General features: G+C 41.8%; 2 protein-coding genes and 1 long non-coding RNA gene across 7 annotated transcripts; 2 read left to right on the forward strand and 1 right to left on the reverse strand.

The window, feature by feature from the left end:
* The first annotated feature begins 4,915 nt into the window (after positions 1-4,915).
* Positions 4,916-7,513, forward strand: LOC104581835. Its single transcript, XR_730024.3, has 2 exons — positions 4,916-5,325; positions 5,980-7,513. It is a non-coding gene; the product is annotated as an uncharacterized LOC104581835 (long non-coding RNA).
* A 2,482-nt stretch (positions 7,514-9,995) lies between these two features.
* LOC100840559 (protein SHORT HYPOCOTYL IN WHITE LIGHT 1) lies at positions 9,996-14,879 on the reverse strand. Of its 3 annotated transcripts, none has more exons than XM_024457274.1 (4): positions 14,371-14,879; positions 14,185-14,250; positions 13,984-14,043; positions 10,455-10,591 (listed from the first exon to the last, which is right to left on the reverse strand). In XM_024457274.1, exons 1-3 carry the CDS (start codon positions 14,758-14,760, stop codon positions 13,984-13,986), a joined length of 516 nt encoding a protein of 171 aa, XP_024313042.1. In that variant the 5' UTR covers positions 14,761-14,879; the 3' UTR covers positions 10,455-10,591. The 3 variants fall into 3 exon arrangements, with proteins under 3 accessions (XP_003558436.1, XP_024313042.1, XP_024313043.1); XM_024457275.1 differs by having other exon boundaries at positions 13,984-14,060; positions 14,371-14,878; XM_003558388.4 differs by lacking the exon at positions 13,984-14,043 and having other exon boundaries at positions 9,996-10,591; positions 14,371-14,864.
* Positions 12,690-17,884, forward strand: LOC100834986 (WUSCHEL-related homeobox 8). Of its 3 annotated transcripts, XR_002962082.1 has the most exons (4): positions 12,690-13,157; positions 13,358-13,459; positions 15,404-15,997; positions 17,239-17,514. XR_002962082.1 is itself a non-coding variant. In XM_014897742.2 (3 exons), exons 2-3 carry the CDS (start codon positions 15,832-15,834, stop codon positions 17,514-17,516), a joined length of 402 nt encoding a protein of 133 aa, XP_014753228.1. In that variant the 5' UTR covers positions 12,690-13,459; positions 15,404-15,831; the 3' UTR covers positions 17,517-17,884. The 3 variants fall into 3 exon arrangements, 1 of the variants encoding a protein (XP_014753228.1); XR_001405556.2 differs by having other exon boundaries at positions 12,690-13,459; XM_014897742.2 differs by having other exon boundaries at positions 12,690-13,459; positions 15,404-15,955; positions 17,239-17,884.
* Positions 17,885-18,431: the final 547 nt, after the last annotated feature.

Below are 18,431 nucleotides of genomic sequence, written 5' to 3' on the forward strand. Positions count from 1 at the left end.
TCAGTCTTGCTCGTTCTTTTATGGGATAAAGTGATGATTTACCTTTCGTCTATAAAGCTATTTTGGGTGCACAGATGCATGTTGGTGCACAATTTGGTGGGGAATGATTCTTTCTTTTTCTTGAGAGATGTTGTGCTAAATAAGATTGAGGAACATGCTGTTCTTATAATCAGACACAGCCAGCAGAATTCAGAACAAAGGTGGACAAATCTGAACTATGACATATAATACATTATATAAAGAGATGACTAAAAATGTATGATGATTTGGTAGGGATCCCCGGTAAAAAAAATGATCTGGTAGGGAAATCTGATGGTTACTCCAATCTTTTGTGTGTGATCAGAAAAAGCAGTCATAATTAAATGTATTGGTTTAAATGGCTCTGCACTTTTGTGTTACTCCAATCTGACTTGTTAAATAAAGATGATGCAATTAAACTTTGAATCACTAGATGTAGAACTTCAGATGCATGATCTGGTTCTGGTCTTCTGGAAATTTGGGTTGTTTTTGTCCTTTGCAAAGCTTAACTAAAAAGTCTACAAAATCTGGGAACAAAGCATCTAATTGTATGACATGTTTACCAGATCTGGGGACAAAGCATCTAGATGTAGAACTTGTTATTTTTGGTGTTTTTTGGGTTCTAGCTGCACTACACCGAAAACTGAAGATTTTCTACACGAACTTGCTATCTCTTTTACCAAGGAAGCTATAAGCTACAGATTCTTGCTCTCTGATCTCAAGACTGATCCCAATTCCAGCATCTGATTTAACCAAAGTCCACCAAAACCATCAAAGTTAAACATAGAAAAACAACCAACCATGCATCTGACTTAACCATAAGTCCAGCATTACAAAATGTTACCACATCCACCATTACAACTAGTCGGCTAAGGTTTGTAGAACGCTCTCATAGAGTTCACGGTCACAACCTAGAACATTAGGAAGATTTCTTGTACGCTCTAGGCCATCCTTATACATGTGGGGGATCTTGTAGCGGTTGCCTCCACCAATCTTCATGACCTCAAGCAAACAACTTTGTAGTGTAAGGAAAACCCTATTGATCTTATCGGCATCATAAGCATCATATTCTTGCTTCACATTGTTGATTAGCTCATCTAAATTGTTAGAGACGAGTCTAGATGCATTGGACTGTAGCGAAGAAAATAGGCCAAGATCTAAGATATTCATATCCGGTGAGTTTGCAGGCTGTTGCATGAGGCGGATATCAAGCCCTGTTTGGGCAACAGCATTAGCAAAACCTGGGTCATCACTCGGGACATGTGAGGGTGCATTATCTTGTTGGATCCATATGGTCTCACTGGCGAGCTCTTGGGGCCAAACCGCCTGAATAGCAGGTAGTACTTTCGGGATCAAAAACTGCCTCGACGTTTTCCTTTTAACTTTGCTAGTTTTGGTGATAAGAGTCCCTCTTGGACGATTATCACTACTCCTTGGCGCTGGCTCCTAAAATAAACAAACAAATGGTTGAGCGAACCAAAAACAAACAAATAAATAAACTTTATGATCAAGTTAGACTAAATGCTGATGTGCACAATAATTACAAAGAGTAAAAGTTGAAATTCACCTTTTTGATAAAGGGCCAAATGCCTATCTTCCCATCAAAAATGCAAATACCTTCTGCATTATATCTAGGCCTTGCTATTAAAACCAAAAACATTACTTTGCCAACGGAGTTTTTATTTTGTACAGTCCTATGTGGGTCCTCTTCCGTTGGCAGCTTGTATAATTTCATGGTCTTTTGGGTGGCGTTAAACCACTTCTCATCTAAATGGATTATGTTACGCATGTCCTTGAATGTCGGCCTATTTTGCAAACTCTGTTGGTCAAACATAGAGATGCAAAACCGAAGCCTGGCCTTCTTGTTTGCTTCCCTCAAATATGGCTTGAGCGAACTTGAATGCCTATCCAGCAAGCCTTCCGTAAAAATCTTATGAAGTGTGGTTTTCTTCACACCCAAAGCTACTGCAAGACTACGTATAGTTCTCCGCTGATTTTGAGGAATGTTAGGAACAGCACTGAGGTCAACTAGAATCCTCTTGCGACCACAATTTTTTGGCTTCCTTGATCTTATATCAACGGGTATGCCTTGTTGGCGACACTCCTTCACTCTCCTCCAAAGATGTCTGACCTTGTACACTGAAACATTGAAGATGTTTGCAACTTCTTTGGTTGTGTTCTTCTTTAATTTCCAATTATTACTTCTCGCTAGTAATTCTGCATAAATGCTGGACCTTTGCAACTCTGTTAAATTCTTGTATTTGTCTTCATCATGTACTTGCTCATTATGGGCTTGCTCTTGCTGCACTTCCACGTGTTCTTCTGATCTTGAATCAACAAGCTCTTCTTCCTCAAATTCAATCTCTACATCACCTGCATACACACCATAGTCGTCCTCGTCAACTTGAAGATCTTCTAGAGCATTATTCATTGCTTGTAGTTCCTCTTCCATGGTCTGGAAAGCACCATCTTGGTCTTCAATCTCATTGTCTACAAGGTGAGGTTATGTGAGTATTTGAAAAGTATACTAAATTAGAAAAGTAAGGTAAACTAAACTATATTGCTGGACTATTTATATGCTAGTATGTGTGTCATTGTTCCAGTTTTTGTATCCTTCCCAACACTATTTATATGCTAGTATGTGTTTCATTGTTCTAGTTGTAATCTAATTTGACAGTATGTTGTTTTGACAATAAAGTTTAAAAACTTGAACACAATAATATGCTGTTTCAACAGTAAATAATGATCTTGATCCACTTAATTTTTTTGCCACCATACAACCATACAGTACAGATCATTATCTTTTCCCCTCTAAATCTAGCTTCTGTACTAGCATGATTAGTTTAGTAACATTGTAATGAAACATTCAATTGTGAGTAGTTGTTTCACTAACCTGATTCATCTGAATCTTGCAGATCCTCTTCTCCATTTTCAATGTAGGTCTCATGTTCATCTTCTCCCTCACCATGTTCAGATCAAAGTGATGACCGGCCTGGAGCTCTTCTTCGTGTAAGGGTGGCTCAGGTTCATCTTCTTCCTCACCTTGTGCCATGTTCAGATCAATTGCCATGGAGAGAGAGGAGAGAGGGAGGGAGGGAGGGAGAGAGAGAGAGAGAGAGAGAGAGAGATTGTGTGTGTTTGTGTGATTATTTAGCTGGGCGCAAATGTATTGATGTATAGCCGGACAAGTCTTTTGGATTGCCCAAATTGATTCCTGGCGGCTATTCAAATTTTTGTACTAATTGTAATATGACGGGAAGCAAGCTAATTGCATTGCTAATTGTAATCTGGCGGGAGTACTAGTAGTACTGCTGTGGCGGTGGTGAGAATTATTTACTTGCAATTGCAATTGCTGTGGAGTGTGCAGTATTAAGCATGGAGTAATGGAGGGAAGGAGGGGCTTTTCTGCAAAATCCTTAATTCCTTTGGAAAACACCAAACGTCCAGTCTTTTGCGGACAGAGGGAGTACTCCGTAGAAAGGCCTTGGCTTGTCGATAAATTGGCTTTTAATAAAGGTTTGTCCAAAAAATACGCATAAACTCGTGGGTCGAGCGTTTTGCTTAATGAACAGAGTTAACCATAGTTTTTACCTAAGAAGCAGATCTAGCAAGTTTCCCATGCAGCCCATTTAGCTCGCTAATTTTTTTAGTTTATTTTTTCTATAAAAATAGCAGTAGAATTTTCATTGTTGGCTTGGGGTAGCCAGAGTGTACGATACCGTTATTATACTCCCACTTAACTAATAAAATCGAGAAAGCTTCCCACTTAACTAATAAAATCGAGAAAGCTTTTGCCTTGCTTTCAAGATGAACTGATGTAAAACGACCCAAGAATATTTTAGCTACCGGGGTTTCTCCTTCTTTTCGGAAAAAAAAGCTAGGTGTTAACTTCTTCACCTCCATCACACCATTGTAGCACGCCTCTACCCACTCTAGATACCTTCCTTGACTAGTTCACAGTATTCCTACATTAGTCTGAAACGTCACTAGCGAGTCAACTGTCTTGTTTCTTGGCTCGTTCCCGTAGCATAATATGGAGTATTTATTATTTCATTTTCGCAGTACCCAACAAGAGCTGCAAGGAGGGGAAAAAATACAGATGGAAACAGAGCATGCAACGGCACAAGAGGCCAAACTATTGGCAGAAATTAAACACACGCTGTCCCGCGAATCCGTCCACACACGCACTACGACACAGCTCTGACGTGCGTCCGTGGCTCCGTGCCAACTCACGTGCTGCCGAGACGCGTTCTTTCCGTCCGTTCTGCTCGTAGCACTGTAGTACGGCGTCATCAGGGACAGTGGAACACAGCCGAGATCGCCACGAAACCATGTCCGGCTAGTTGTTTCAGATCAGATTCAGATCGCATCACCACACACGACGTTTTCGATGAGCAACAATATCTACATTTAATTTATAAAACAATTTGTAGAAATCCCATGTTTAGGTGTACCTCCAACAGTTTACTACTATAACCTCCTAAAGCTATTTCTCAAAACCGTGGGGCTATTTGTGTCAAAATTCTGTCATCCGGACCGGTTAGCCTTCGAAATTGTCACCAACCACATTCGTTTCTAAATATAAGAAGTTCTATCATTGTTTAAAGTCAAACTTTTTCAAGTCTGACCAATTTTATAGAATAAACTACTTACATCTCTACCTATAAAAGGCGGGGCTACTTAAATTGGTCGTGATGATACGTCGGGTAAAAATGCATTGCTTGTCCTTAAACTTGATAGAGATGTTTAGTTTAGTTCATAAACTTTAAATGATTAAATTTATCTTAACTCTTATAAAAGAGCCTTGTGGTGGTTGTACGTCGCACCCCTCCTCGCATGTCTTACACGTGGGACCTTCTTCACTGTGTCTTTCATCTCCCCCGCCCCGCTTGCCCTTCGATTAAAAAATAAATAAAGCAGATCCAGTTATCTCTCCCGTGGAGTTGCCGGCCACCGCTCGCTGCGCTTCCCTCTGCCCTAACCCACCAAGCGACCACCCGCCCCTCTCCCGCGGAGTCGCCGGCCACCGCGCAACCCCTCATACGTCCCCCTCGCGCGCAGCCTGTTCTCCGTCGCCCCTCGCGCGAAGCCTGTTCTCCGTTGCCCTTGCGCACTGCAAGCGCCACACCGCGCCCCGATTCTCCGCAGTGTACATCCGCTGCTCGCCGCCGCCGTCCCGCCAACCTGACTCCTCCGACCTGTGGCGGTTTTCGCCGCGCAGCCCATCCGCCGCTGATTCATGGAGGTACTCGTCCGTACGGCCTGTGCACCGTGAGCCGAGACGTCGAGGAGGAGCTCAGGAGAGAGGTATCTGCAAATCATTTTCTGTTTTTATGTTTTCTCATACCGTATTGTCTGGGTAGCAGAAAAAAAAATCGAATCGGGTGATGCATAGAATTGAACTGATCTATTTGTCTTGTGCATACTGTCGATGTGATCTCCGTGTATAGATTCAGCCTGTGTAGTCAAATGGTATTTGGTAAACTACGATACCCCATGAACGTATATCATAGCGGTAAAAGGAATTGCTCTAGCAATTGACCACACAGGATCACAGGCTTGAATTGTTCAGCAGCTTGACATCACAGCTTTTCAAGCCTGGCACCACAGCTTAACAGAAGGCATATTCGCAATCCAACAAAATTGTTAAGCTTGACAACACAGCTTTTCAAGCCTGGCACCACAGCTTAACAGAAGGCATATTCGCAATCCAACAAATTGTTAAGCTTGACAACACAGCTTTTGCATAGAGCTTTGATACTGAAAAATCAGTGAAGTTAATCAGCTGATTTTGTATTTTCTTTCTTGATATGCCACTTCAGTATTAATCTAGAATCTTGTGTTTGTGATTGAACCATACATCGTGTGCTTGTGTTAGTTCAGAAGCTGCTATAGTCCATAACTGTAAACAATCAATTAAGCTGACCATTCTGAGAAGATGCCTTTGTTCTTTTGTATTAGATGGAGGGCTTTTGCTCTTTTGGTTGATGACATGGTCTGGAACCTGTAGTTTGATGTGATGATCACTCATCGCCTGCCGCCATCGCCCAGCCCTCCACTGCCGTCTCAGCAGACCATCATGAGCGGTGGACATTTTTTATGCAAATTTTGAATTATTGCATAAGCTTCCACATTGCAGACTTTTTCATGCAGTTTTTTGTATTCAAATTTGGAGATGTTGTTTATTTAGTATTCTTCAGCTTGTGCTAAAGTATTATGCTGACCTTAAGCTATTTGACGATCTGTAATACACATATTCGACATGAACTCAGCAAAATCTTAAATTGTTTAATTGGAAGAATCAAAACTTATAACTAGCCTATGAATCTGGTCCACTGGAGCACATAAACTTGTTTTTTTTACAACCACAAGATTTAAAGTTGGTAAAGAGTTAACTACTTTCAAGGTTTACTCGTTGATCATGAGTTTTGTTACTAATTGGCACACATTGTAATATCCCCTCTTCTGACCTGAAGGTATATATATACTTTTTAACTTTCTGGTTCTTAGTTGTTTATTTTTCAAATGAACAATAAAATCTGCTTGGTATGGCCTTTTGAGAAGCAAAAGTGCAGGAATTAGTATGTGTTGCAGGAATCAGAAACAAATGTGCATTCAAAATTTCTGGCAAGACAAACAAGAATATGTCATCAAAGAATTCCTAATAAAGAGAAATCCAATAGCTATACGTGAGCGAGCACTCGCTAATCACCTCCAATTCTTCTATCTTGGATTACAAGAAAGATCTGATTTCTCAGTTAAATGTTACTTTTTTTATTTCATAAATTCTTTTTACAAATAAAATTCCTAATGAGCTTGAACCATCTACTTTGTATTAGAGTGGAGTTAGGATGAACATCATTGTTTACAGAAGCAATGAGATGTTTGTCTCTTTTGATTTGAACTAAACTATAGTTTTCTACATTATTTTTCTGACTTCTACTTCATGTGTTCTATGTCTTCTAGATGAGAAAAATCTCTCGTATGCTTTCATGCTGATTGTATATTAAGAACTTAATTTGAACCCCAAGTCACATTATCTTTTAATTGCTTATGCAGTTTTGTTAATTTGAGTGCTAAGTCCCTTGAACTGTTCAACATTATTATTTTTAATTATATATCGTGCCCATGTGTTAACTTGGAACAATCCAGATTGGTTCTTCCGAGTAACTTCAGATGAACCTGTTTTGCTATAATATTCCAATCCATATTTGTACTAAATCAGCGACAACTAATCTGGATCCAAGGGAGTTGTGAAGATGTTCAGTCAGTTTAACTTTTAAGTATGGATGTTACAATCTCACCGGAGCATTTATTTTATTTTATTTTATTTTTAAGTCTGATGTGCAAGGTTATCGTGGGTTTAGTGCTTTGTTGACATATCAATGTAATGTCTCAGTGGTCCATGCCGAATTGATATAGGTAGGAATTTGAATTCATATATAAACAATATTACATGTTAGCATGTATTCAAGAAATCGCTATCTTTTCATTTTCTCGTATTGTATTTCTCTATGATGAGCCTCTATGTTCTCTACCTTTCTTAGTAGAGGTGTGACACGTGTAGATATATAGATTTGCTCTCATGAAGTCTCAATATATGCAAAAATTGAACATGTTTTGTGAGTTATATATGTTTTGCAAAAATCAAACAACAAAGAATCGTTGTGGTTCCATAACAATGGAAGTTGGTTCCGTAGCAGCGCACGGGCACCTAACTAGTACATTAAACTTGGCATGTGTGTTTAGTTTAGTACAAATCCACGTCTGGAGCGTGTCTTTTGCCACATTGACGTGCTGACCGGGACGACTACACACGAGGGACACACATGAGGGAGATGGAAAGGCGCGACCAAGATGATCGCCACTTGCATTGCATCAGCGGCATACTGCACCGCTAACCACGTTTGCCGTGTGGTCACTGGCTCCTCCACCTTTTTTTTTTTAAACTCACTGGCTCCTCCACCTTGTTGCACTTCAGAGAAGGAAATGGTGAGAATGGAGTTTGGACTATGCGCTAGCACCCAGGATCTCCAACACGCGCCTGATGAGGATACAATCTAAAGTGAACCCACCTACCAAAGTGTAGTGTATAAATTTAACGATTTTCAGGTTTAATTATGGACTTAAGCGAACATCACTGCCAAGTTGAAAGACTAGCATTGCATTTTACTCTATATATAAACATAATACTCTCTCTGTCTCATATTAAGTAACGAAATATTGCATTTGTCTAGACACTTTTTAGGTATAAATACATCTATATATATATGCAAATTTGAATAACTTATAATATGAGACTATTACTCCAGTGTTTTATTGTATGAAATGGGACCAAAGCAAAGCCAGACCACATGGTTACTTTACAAAATTAAGGACGAGATCAACTTGTGCCCTCCTAGCCATAATGGTAGGGCCAAATCATGTGCTCTTTCATTTATACTACTACTACTGCTAAGTTCGATCCCTGATCCCACCGTACCAACGCTTGGCATAATCCATTCGTTGTCGACAGACGAAACAGTATAGTATAATAATTCAATAAATCGGTTGTTATCCTGCGTACCCAATCAGTACTGATTGGTACACACATACAGTCTTCACTGTGCCAACAGGTGAACTGCTAACGAAGCAAATTCTGATTCGTGGCCGTGACAAGATCACCGCATCTGCCCTGCCCCGCTGCCTACGGGCACCGAGATCAGCCGCGCACGCAGAAATCGTTTTCCGGGGTCAACATCGGCGTAAATGCGCCCCCGATCGCCAATGCACTGCCGCTCCTGATCTGCCAAACGATCAGGATGCCATAAATTAATAATGTCGGTCAACAAACCACAACATACTTTAGGTCTCTTTTTCAAAATGAAGAAAAAAGAGAGATCTAAGTTGGACAGCTGAGCACGTGTAGCTAGCCTCCCGGTTGGTACTAGCACTACGTGTAGTACGTGGTTGAGTTGTGCGAGAGTGAGATCGAGTTTCTGCCACGTCGACGGACTTGCATATATATTGTCCTGCATTTCTGGAACGAGCACGTCGCTCTTGTTCATAAAGATGCATGGGGTCCGCGCATACCGGGGCAGCGCCGTTGGATGGGCATCCGACGGCCAAGCGTGTGGCGTTGGGGATTCTCCATGAATAAGGTGATGGCGACGGATAACTGCACATACAACTGGGCAGAAGTGGAGGACGAATGGTAAGCAAAGATTTTAGGTCGCTGCCAAGCAAATGCTCTGGGTTTTAGCGTGTAGTGGCCGACTAGCCGGCTAGGGCACACGTTTTTCTTCTTCTTTTTACCGTGCCGTGGCTCTCGGTTCCATCAACAAAACCAAAGCCACGAAGTTTCGTTCGTGCAGGGGAATACCCCACTAAATAGGTCCTGAACAAGTGAGGTCGAACAAAACAGCTCGAAACCGTACCCCAAGAAAGTAACTTGTTACAGATAGAAAAGTCATCCGATCCCAATTCTCCTTTTAACTAGCCTCCTCCGACCATAGCGGACACTGAAAACTTCTGTCGAGGACCCGGGATAATCTGTGCGATCAAAGCTTCCGTTTTCCCTTGTCAACAGTCCAGCCGATGACGGACATGTGTGAACGGCTACTGGTGTGGGGCGTGTGAAATATATTCCAATATTTCCTATTGACGTGGGTCAATAGGTGCCGCCCATTCACGTGTCGTATATTTCAACAACCCGCAGAAACTAAAAAAAAGAAGTGCACGGCTAGCTCTGATCTGATGGATCCGGTTGACGAAAAATTACGTTCCAACTAGTTCATTGCCGATCTAAAAAAGGAGTTCGTGGCCTTTTGTTGCCTCTCTCATTTTCTTTTCGGCAATGGCAGACCAAATGCTAAACCACAGACCAGATAATCTTTACTCGCAACTTCAGACGTCAGCGTTTCTACGAACAAACCAACAGTTCTGCAGGCATCAAGCGGGCAAAAAGCACAAGATCCAAATGAACGAACGAAAGCTACTACTAGAAAAAGGAAAGACAGCTTGTTGCAGAATAGAAGACAGAGGTCCGACATCTCCAGAAGTGGGACTTCTCGGTGAAGTTCATTGGATCACAGAACAGTTTGGATGTTCACCACGATTCCATATTTTCTGTGAAGGCCAAATGAATTTTAAGTGCCCTAAACGACCGTACTAATTATCGAAAGGATTTTGCACCACCTTTCATACAACAAACATGAGTCTTTCTACATCTGCTGGTATGGGCCATGCATAAACGCAAACTACTGCTAGTAACATTCTGCAGCACCATTTGGCTGTTCTCATTAATCCTGCTGAACTCAAGCATCCCTCCTGTATACGCCCAGAGGAAGAACGGAACCACTTATTTGTACATAACACATGGGGTTCCTTCCATTCTCGCGCAGCTGTGCTGTATAATGGCAAGACGGAAAGGAAATGATCAACCGGCAGTTTGTACTGTGCTCCACCGGTTGCCTTCATCGTTGAGCTGTTGAATATAACTGTATCGGTTTTCTCTGATGTAAGTTACTCCAGACCATATTCCTCGAACAAGAAGTATGCTTATAAACACCATGCTTCCAAATGTGCAGACCACCTGTGCACAAAAAACACGAGCACATTAGTACGTTACTGAAAGAAAGGAATGAAAATTGAGCTTGCAACAATCACAAATGCAACATAGTGCAAGGTTTGTTTTTCATCTTATCCTCAAATAACCTTCTGGCAATCCAGACAGCCATTTAGTAGATTCACCATGCTGATAAATCCAACTATGGACTTGGTGTGTCTCCTTCCAGAAGAAAACTTGGACGTGTAGTTCGTGTAAATTAAAGCTTTGAGAGGTTATATGACAAGTACATTATGTGAAACCATTTAGCTGGTCCAATAAATGCAGTATCTTCAAGAAAACATGCCCATATGCCAATGAATTAATGCAACTGCTCAATTTTTTCTGACTTTGCTTTCTGCAGCTGTAACCCTGCTTGGCGTATTGATTGCACGAATCAACTGCCAATGTGACATTAATTTCCGGGCTGGCACTTAACCAGGAATGTGACATGAAGCATACAGCAAATTCAATATCTTATACTGGCAACCTAGCTGATATCCAGAACTCTAATCCAGGGTACGTGTTGATTCTGCAGCCATATTTCTGGTTATTGCTAATTTCCAAGGGTTTGATAGAGAAGTCTGGGGCATCTTGCACGATGCAACATTCAGTCGCAGAAACAGGAAGGACTATGGTGCAAAATCCTTTCCATAGTCTATATATAATACTACATCCGTTCGTAAATATAAGAAGGCATATCTTTGTCCCAAGTCAAATTTCTTAAAGTTTGACCAAGTTTATAGAAACATGTATCAACATCTAGAATATCAAATGAGTATATATGAAAATATATATCATGATAGATTTAATGAAACTAATTTAAAGTCATAAATGTTGCTAGATTTTTCTATAAGCTTGGTCAAAGTTTAAATTTGACTTAGGAGAAAGCTAGGACTTCTTACATTTAGTAACAGAGGGAGTACTATAGATGAGCGGATATTGCACCATGGACAAGGATTTTGCACGCCGCTCTAAAAACATGGATTTTGCACCATATATACTACAAATAAAAGTACATGTTGTGTTGGATACTGATCTCCTTAACCATCCATCAAATCTGACAAATGTCTGTAAGAAAGTGGTACTTTTCTCGCAATTTTTAATTGTCTTCATTGCAATTAAAGCTAATTAAGCTATATAATTAACACCACAAAATGACAGAATTAATCCTGCACTTTGTATGTTCGTTCGATTTTATCTGTCGAAATCGAAATCCCTCAACACTTCTTCCTCTATCTCTCTCCATCTGTCAGTCAGATTAGGCACTCTCGGTTAGTAACAGTACGGAGATTTAAACTGCAATTTTGGTGTTTCTGTTACTAACCGAGAGTGCCTAATCTGCACCCTCTACCATATTACAGAGTGAAGTTTTGGATTTGCCGGCTTGACATACAACCTAGCTATACCAGCATAGATAGCTTTGTTGGCTTAAAAGGAAACAGAGCAGAGAATCTATTCCGTCAATTTGAAGGGCTGCTTATCAATAAGCAAAACCTCATGCCTTGGAAAAATATTTTGACCCTATTTTTACTAGTCTTGCACACTCTTGCTGTAAGAGTTGAGTGGAGAATGTGGAGAGTGTTAGGTTTTCGGAAGATGTTTGGTCAGGAGATGTTTTGCTTTTGTGGCTAAATTTCCTAGGCCGTATGGTGTGTCTTGGATGGTCATACCACAGTTATCTAAAAAACGAGGCTAATATCACAGTAGCACAAGAGTTTCAGAGAGGAGTTCATACTTCAAATTTGGAAGCGACTTAGTACATGACTAGCACAATATCATGTGCGCTGCTACGGACTAAAGAATGCACTACATGTTTAACGAAAATGTTGTACTATAATTTATTGTGATCTCAGATCAAATAATTCATACCTGCTATCATCTCCATGGTTTGAAGGTGACGGACCACCGCCACCAATTGAGACGAGTAAAGAAAAGTGGACCCAATGGGTTCAGCTTCGCCAGGAGTGTCAAACAGTGGATTCAGGGGGCGAGAGAGACAGGCTGTTTTGGAATTTGATGGCTAACAAAAACTATTCTGTGGCTTCCTTTTATAAGAGGTTGAGAGATTTAGGAGCTGGGGTTCCTAATAATTTTCTCTAGAAAGTTAAGATAACTCTGCGAGTTATAGAACTTCTCTGTGGCTCGTACTGCATGGGAGCGTTCATACTAGGGATGTGCTGAGTAGAAGGGGAGGCAAATGTGAGAAATAATGCTTGTTCCGAGTGTGGTGTCCTGTGCTCTGAATAAGCCCTGCTGTGTCTTTGATGGTGTACAGAGCCTGTTCCAGACGCGGCTAGGTTTTTTTTTATAGTAAGAATAGGAATATTGGGGGTTCCTGCCATTTTGTGGGGAAGTATGTTCTGGAGGATCAGAAAACCAAGGAATAGGGCATGTTTACAGAAATTTTGGCCTGCTGAACCAATTGCTGTTACTTTTGCTGTCAGTTTTTGGATGAATGCTTGGTATTGTCTGCAGCCAAGGCTCCTGAATGGGTTGCAACTGATTTGTTCAACACAAGAGGGAGGTGGGCGCCATGGATTCCACACATCGGGTACCCGCCTTTATTTTTTTGCTGTGCTATGTTGTTAGGATAATGGAAACTCCTGAGTGTGGCTTCGTCCCTGGCTTTTGGGACTGTAAGAGCTGGTGTATTGTTTCTCTTTCTGTTACCTTGTTTCGTTCATGGGCCTCTACGTGATTTCTATTAATGGAATCGGGGGAAAGCCTTCTAACAAATACACTATGTAACAGTCAAAACGTGGCGTTATATGCACAAGAATATCATCCTGCCCCTGGCATCCTATGATCCTACCTGATGGCCTGAAGGATGCAGCTTACATGGTTCTGCTTGGGGTAATCCTACTCTCTTTTTTGTGCACTCTATGCTGTATTTCTAGTTCTGTACTACGAGCTGAACTCCTATAAATTGTTGTGTAAGCCCTCTGAGTGAGTGATGCACTCCATTATACTGAAATTATTTTGGTACTCCCTCCGATCCATAAAAAGTGTGGTCCATTTTGTACTAAGTTAGTACAAATTTTGTACTATGTGGGCAACACTTTTTATGGATCGGAGGGAGTATTAAAAATTGGGGCAACCCCCTATTTTGAATTTTTAAAAATCATCCACCAACCTGATAAACTGACAATCTCACTTATATCCAACATTACAACTAATTGAGTTCATACAGTCCCAACTCCCAACCATGCGACAGACAGCAAAAGTAACAGCCGTCCATTTCTTTCTTCATCAGTTAGTTAACTATACCAATCTCAGAAACCAGTACCAAGCATTTTCCAAGCAGACAGGTAAAGACTGCCTCATAAATAAGAGCTAACAGTCTCATTCGCCTAAGCAAATGGCAACCAAGACAGCACCTATTCGTTCCCTGCACCAACATGCCCTTTGAAGCACAAACTAGAATCTATCCCATTATCCTACACGAAACACAAAGCTTTGTGGGCGTAAGGCATAGAAGCGTTGAATCAGCGATAGTAATTGTATAATTTAACTCCCAATTTTGAAACAAGGCATTCTCTTTTTTTTTAACAGCGTATACATATGAATGAATTCCTCACCTCAAGAAGCCCCTTGAGGATCCACAAGAACGTGAGAACCAGCACACCATTGACCGAGAATTTTACCTGCACGCGCATAAACACCACAACACCAGATCACGGCCAATTCAGAGGGAGATCTCCATGCTTGCTAATCTCTAACAAACATAACAAAATCAAGTCGGACAAGCAAATAGCGAAACGGACCAGCTCAGCGGGGACGGAGGGCGGCAGCACGGACCTGGCGGCGCGCCGCGCGCGGCGGGAGGCCTTCCTGAACACCGATTGCAGGAACCGGGCCAGGAGGTCCAGGCTGCGGTCGTCCTCCTCCTCCTCGTCCTCCTCCTCCGCGTCTCCATCTTCCTCGCTGCCGTCCCGGTAGGAAGCGGATCCGGATAGATCGCCGACCCAGGGACGGGCGTCCGGGACGACGACGACGGCGTCGGGATGGCGGCGGCGGGCTGCGCGGAGGAGACGAACCGGAGTAGGGTTGCGGAGGTGGCGAGTGAACGGGGGAGGGGAGGATCGGAGGTGGAGATGGTTCGGGGAGGCGGGGCCAGGGAGGAGAGGTGGTAGGTGGCAGGTGGAGGTCGCCATGAGGGGTGGCCGCCGGTGTTGAGCCAGTGAAGCTGGTGGTTTTCTTCCTTGTCCTTGACGTTTCCTACGTTAGATTTGGGATTTACTGTTTAGTTTCTTGATCCATTTCAATAGAAAACTTGATAAAAAGAAGCGAAACTTCCGTTTTAAGTTGGGAAGTTAGAGGATATGTCGTGACAAATGACCACGAAACGAAGTTGTGAAACCTAATACTACTGTTACCTCCGTTCTATAATTTTTTGTTGAAATCTTACATGTATTTAGACACCTTTTAGAAATAGATACATGCATTTTTGAGCAAATTTGAGACAAGAATTATGTAAGAGAGGAAGTACTTCAACTCGCATTACTAGGTTACCATCACACTTTTGATCATCACCGGTACTGTCCGGTAAAGAAAGAAAACGTACGATTAAATTGTGTGTGCGCATTAATCTTTAGATAAAAAACAAGTAGAGTATACCTCATATTTCGACTGATTTTTTAAGCAAACGATTTAAATCTAAGTAGACCAATTATAGCCTTGGAACTAATATGTATATCTCATTTTATCTTTTTCTCCTCATATTTCGAATCTTATAAGAAAATCAAATCCTGCGAAATCAATTTATTTCTAACTAAAAATTGAACAACTAAACGGCAGAAGAAGAAATGAGAGGAATCACGGAGAGCATCGATGGGAGCAGGCAAGCCCCGTCCATCTCTGCTGCCGAGCGCGCCCCAGCCCCCTCGCTACGTCGCTCGTCTTCCTCGCGCGAGCGCCGCCACCGCAGGTTGATCTCCCCTTCGATTCTCTTGCTCCCGGCCGTTTCTCCTCCCGTCACCTCACAGATGGAGTAGGCCCCCGTTTCATCTCCTTAATCCTCCCCAATTCGTAACTGTGGCAAAAAAAATCAAGGTAGGGTGGCCGCACTACCTTGCCCTACTCGGTCCTCCGCCCGTGATCCAGAATGCACCCCGCTATCCCGGCTCCGCCGGGAATCGGGATCTGCCCGGCAGATTTCCTTCCGTTTTTATGGTTCCACCAGAAACTTTGTGTGCCTGGCCTCCTGAAGCGGCCGGCTGGGAGCCATGGAGGTCATGACTGACGAGCAGATGGAGGTGCTCCGGAAGCAAATCTCCATCTATGCCATCATCTGCGAGCAGCTCGTTGAGATGCACCGCGCCCTCACCGCGCACCAGGACTCCATCGCAGGCATGTACACAGTACACTTGTAGCGACTACACGCACCTGATGGTTCGTTTTTTCAAGGACCCCGCTTTCTTTCTTTATGATTAAAATTCGAAGGATGTTATGGGTCACTGTCAGATCCGCAGAGCAACATTTAGAATTAGAGGTAGTATAATTGGGATCTGTCCGGATCTGTTTAACTTTTCTTTTTAGTGTTGTATAGTCCATTCCGTTGTTTTCGACTCCATTGGTTGGAGGCTTGGAGCTTGTTGAACTCCATTGCTCGGCTAATGAAATTTAGTTTAGTAGAATTTAGTCATTTACCATACAGCTCGCTGCAAAACCTTATTCCACGCATTTATTGTTTTAATGTTGCTTGTGAAGTGAATGTAAATCCATGGGAAATATACAAGAAAGTGCCATATTGTCAATTTGATGACTTGTTAGGAAGTTGACAGTAGGTTAGGCCGCACTATATATCGGAAGTACGTCATTTACTAGTAGTATGTTAAGTTTTAGTAGTGGGAGCATTATATTAGGATACAGAGGGGAGCTGTAGGTCATATTCATGGCTGTGGCCTTGTTATGTACTACTATGTTACACTGTAAAAAACTGTATTATCAGTCGCCGCAGGCAGTCTATATGTTAAGTTTTAATAGTGGGAGCATTATATTAGCATACAGAGGGGAGGTGAAATGCTGCACAACAAATCAAATAGAGCTAATAATGCATACTACTATTATCTAGTGACACAAGTTTGACATGTGGGATCAATTACCATTTCATGCCATGCTCCCATGTGCTCCTCTATTGTTCCCACAATGTTTTGCTGTTCAGCAGAATTTATGCTTGACACACAGGAACCTCGTGACATGTACTCACTAATTATATTTCTACTAGGTCAAACACTAATTCTTATACTATGATTCTAATGATTTAATCACTCATGTTCAGTTGCATACTTGTCCATGTTGTATTGGAGCATGAGCATCAGTTAATACTTTATACTTAACGTGCTAGAATTCTTCTTCACAATTTAACCATTTTTGCTTGTTTGCAGTTTCTTCAAATCATCTTTACTACCTAATGGCCTCACATGAATTTCCGACCACTCTAGGATTTTTTTAATATATATAATTCAGTTAATCTAATACCAATAAAAGATTGCACCGACTCCCAAATCATGAACCTATGAGTTTCCTGAGTCCCTTTGCCCATTCTCAATTTATTTTTCTTGTTTCTACTGTATGTGTTGTGGATTGAACAGATAGATCCTTTTGTACTCAACCGAGATTTCATTCTTCAGGAATGAGGCTCGGGAATCTGTACTGCGATCCTCTGATGGTTCATGGAGGTCACAAGATCACAGCGAGGCAGCGATGGACACCAACCCAGATGCAGCTGCAGATCCTTGAGAGCATTTTTGACCAAGGAAATGGAACACCAAGCAAGCAAAAGATAAAAGATATTACAGCGGAGCTCTCACAACATGGCCAGATAGAGACTAATGTCTACAACTGGTTCCAAAACAGGCGTGCTCGGTCGAAGCGGAAGCAGGCTGCTTTCCTACCAAATAACACTTGATCGGAGGCCGAAGCGGATGAGGAGCAGAGGAGTCCCCGACCAAGAAGAAGCCTAAGTCAGATGGACCACTTAACCAGAACATTTGGTAGAAGCTTTACCAGCTACTGATACTCAAACAATTCACAGAACCAAGCTGCAAAGCAAGTTTTGAAATCGGAATAATTTGAAGCTCATAAAAGCTTCCGTGCTTGACTCAATTGTATTACTTGATGTCTTGATGATTGTTACCCCGCAGGCGATGCTTCGGAAGTGATTTTAGCCCATTCAATACAAATGAGAAATGATGCCAGCTTAATGTATTCTCTTTCGGAGGCATAACAATTCATTTGTTTATAACTTCATCTGGTTTCTGAACTCCCTTTTTATCCTTTTGGTTTCCTTGATTGATGGTACATATAGACTTGCAATACTTTCAGAGATAAAGCTCCTCCAGGTTCAAGGTTTACATTTAGAATGATATTGCGACACACTGGCCTACGGCTTAATAGCATTGATATAATACTCATATCAACAAGGTATACCTTCTTTCCGCGAGCCCATCTGAAAGGAACCTCAAAGTTAAGCGTGCTTGGTTGAGAGCAAGACCGGGAAGTTTCTCTTGAGAGCGCGTGAGGACAAAGTGTGTTGGAAATACATGTGTTGGTCTGTGAGGCCAGTCTTAAAGCCTAGAGAGCTGCCAGGAGTGACGCTGGGGTGTTACAGATATATTATTCAAGAGGAATTTCACCAGAAACAAATGATTCAGTTGAAAAATGATTCATGGTTCAAATTTCAGCAGGCAATTGTTTCATATGCAACCAATGAGTCAGCAAACATGTCATTATCCTCCCAATGCTTCCAGATCGCTTTGGCTTGGTTTGTCGAAGCAAGAAACTCTTCTAGATTAGTGCAGTATTCAAGCGGAATTACGTCACA

Source organism: Brachypodium distachyon, chromosome 1 (genome assembly GCF_000005505.3).
Source record: "Brachypodium distachyon strain Bd21 chromosome 1, Brachypodium_distachyon_v3.0, whole genome shotgun sequence".
NCBI lineage: Eukaryota > Viridiplantae > Streptophyta > Magnoliopsida > Poales > Poaceae > Brachypodium > Brachypodium distachyon.

Bases quoted from the DNA above. Each gene is read 5' to 3' on its own strand.
- LOC100834986 (XM_014897742.2), top strand. From the start codon at position 15,832: ATGGAGGTCATGACTGACGAGCAGATGGAGGTGCTCCGGAAGCAAATC. The intron at 15,956-17,238 runs GCATGTACACAG...TTCATTCTTCAG, and splicing joins GCACCAGGACTCCATCGCAG to GAATGAGGCTCGGGAATCTG.
- LOC100840559 (XM_003558388.4), bottom strand. From the start codon at position 14,760: ATGGCGACCTCCACCTGCCACCTACCACCTCTCCTCCCTGGCCCCGCC. The intron at 14,251-14,370 runs GTCCGTTTCGCT...ATGCGCGTGCAG, and splicing joins CCTCCGTCCCCGCTGAGCTG to GTAAAATTCTCGGTCAATGG. The intron at 10,592-14,184 runs GTGAGGAATTCA...TTTTGTGCACAG, and splicing joins TCCTCAAGGGGCTTCTTGAG to GTGGTCTGCACATTTGGAAG.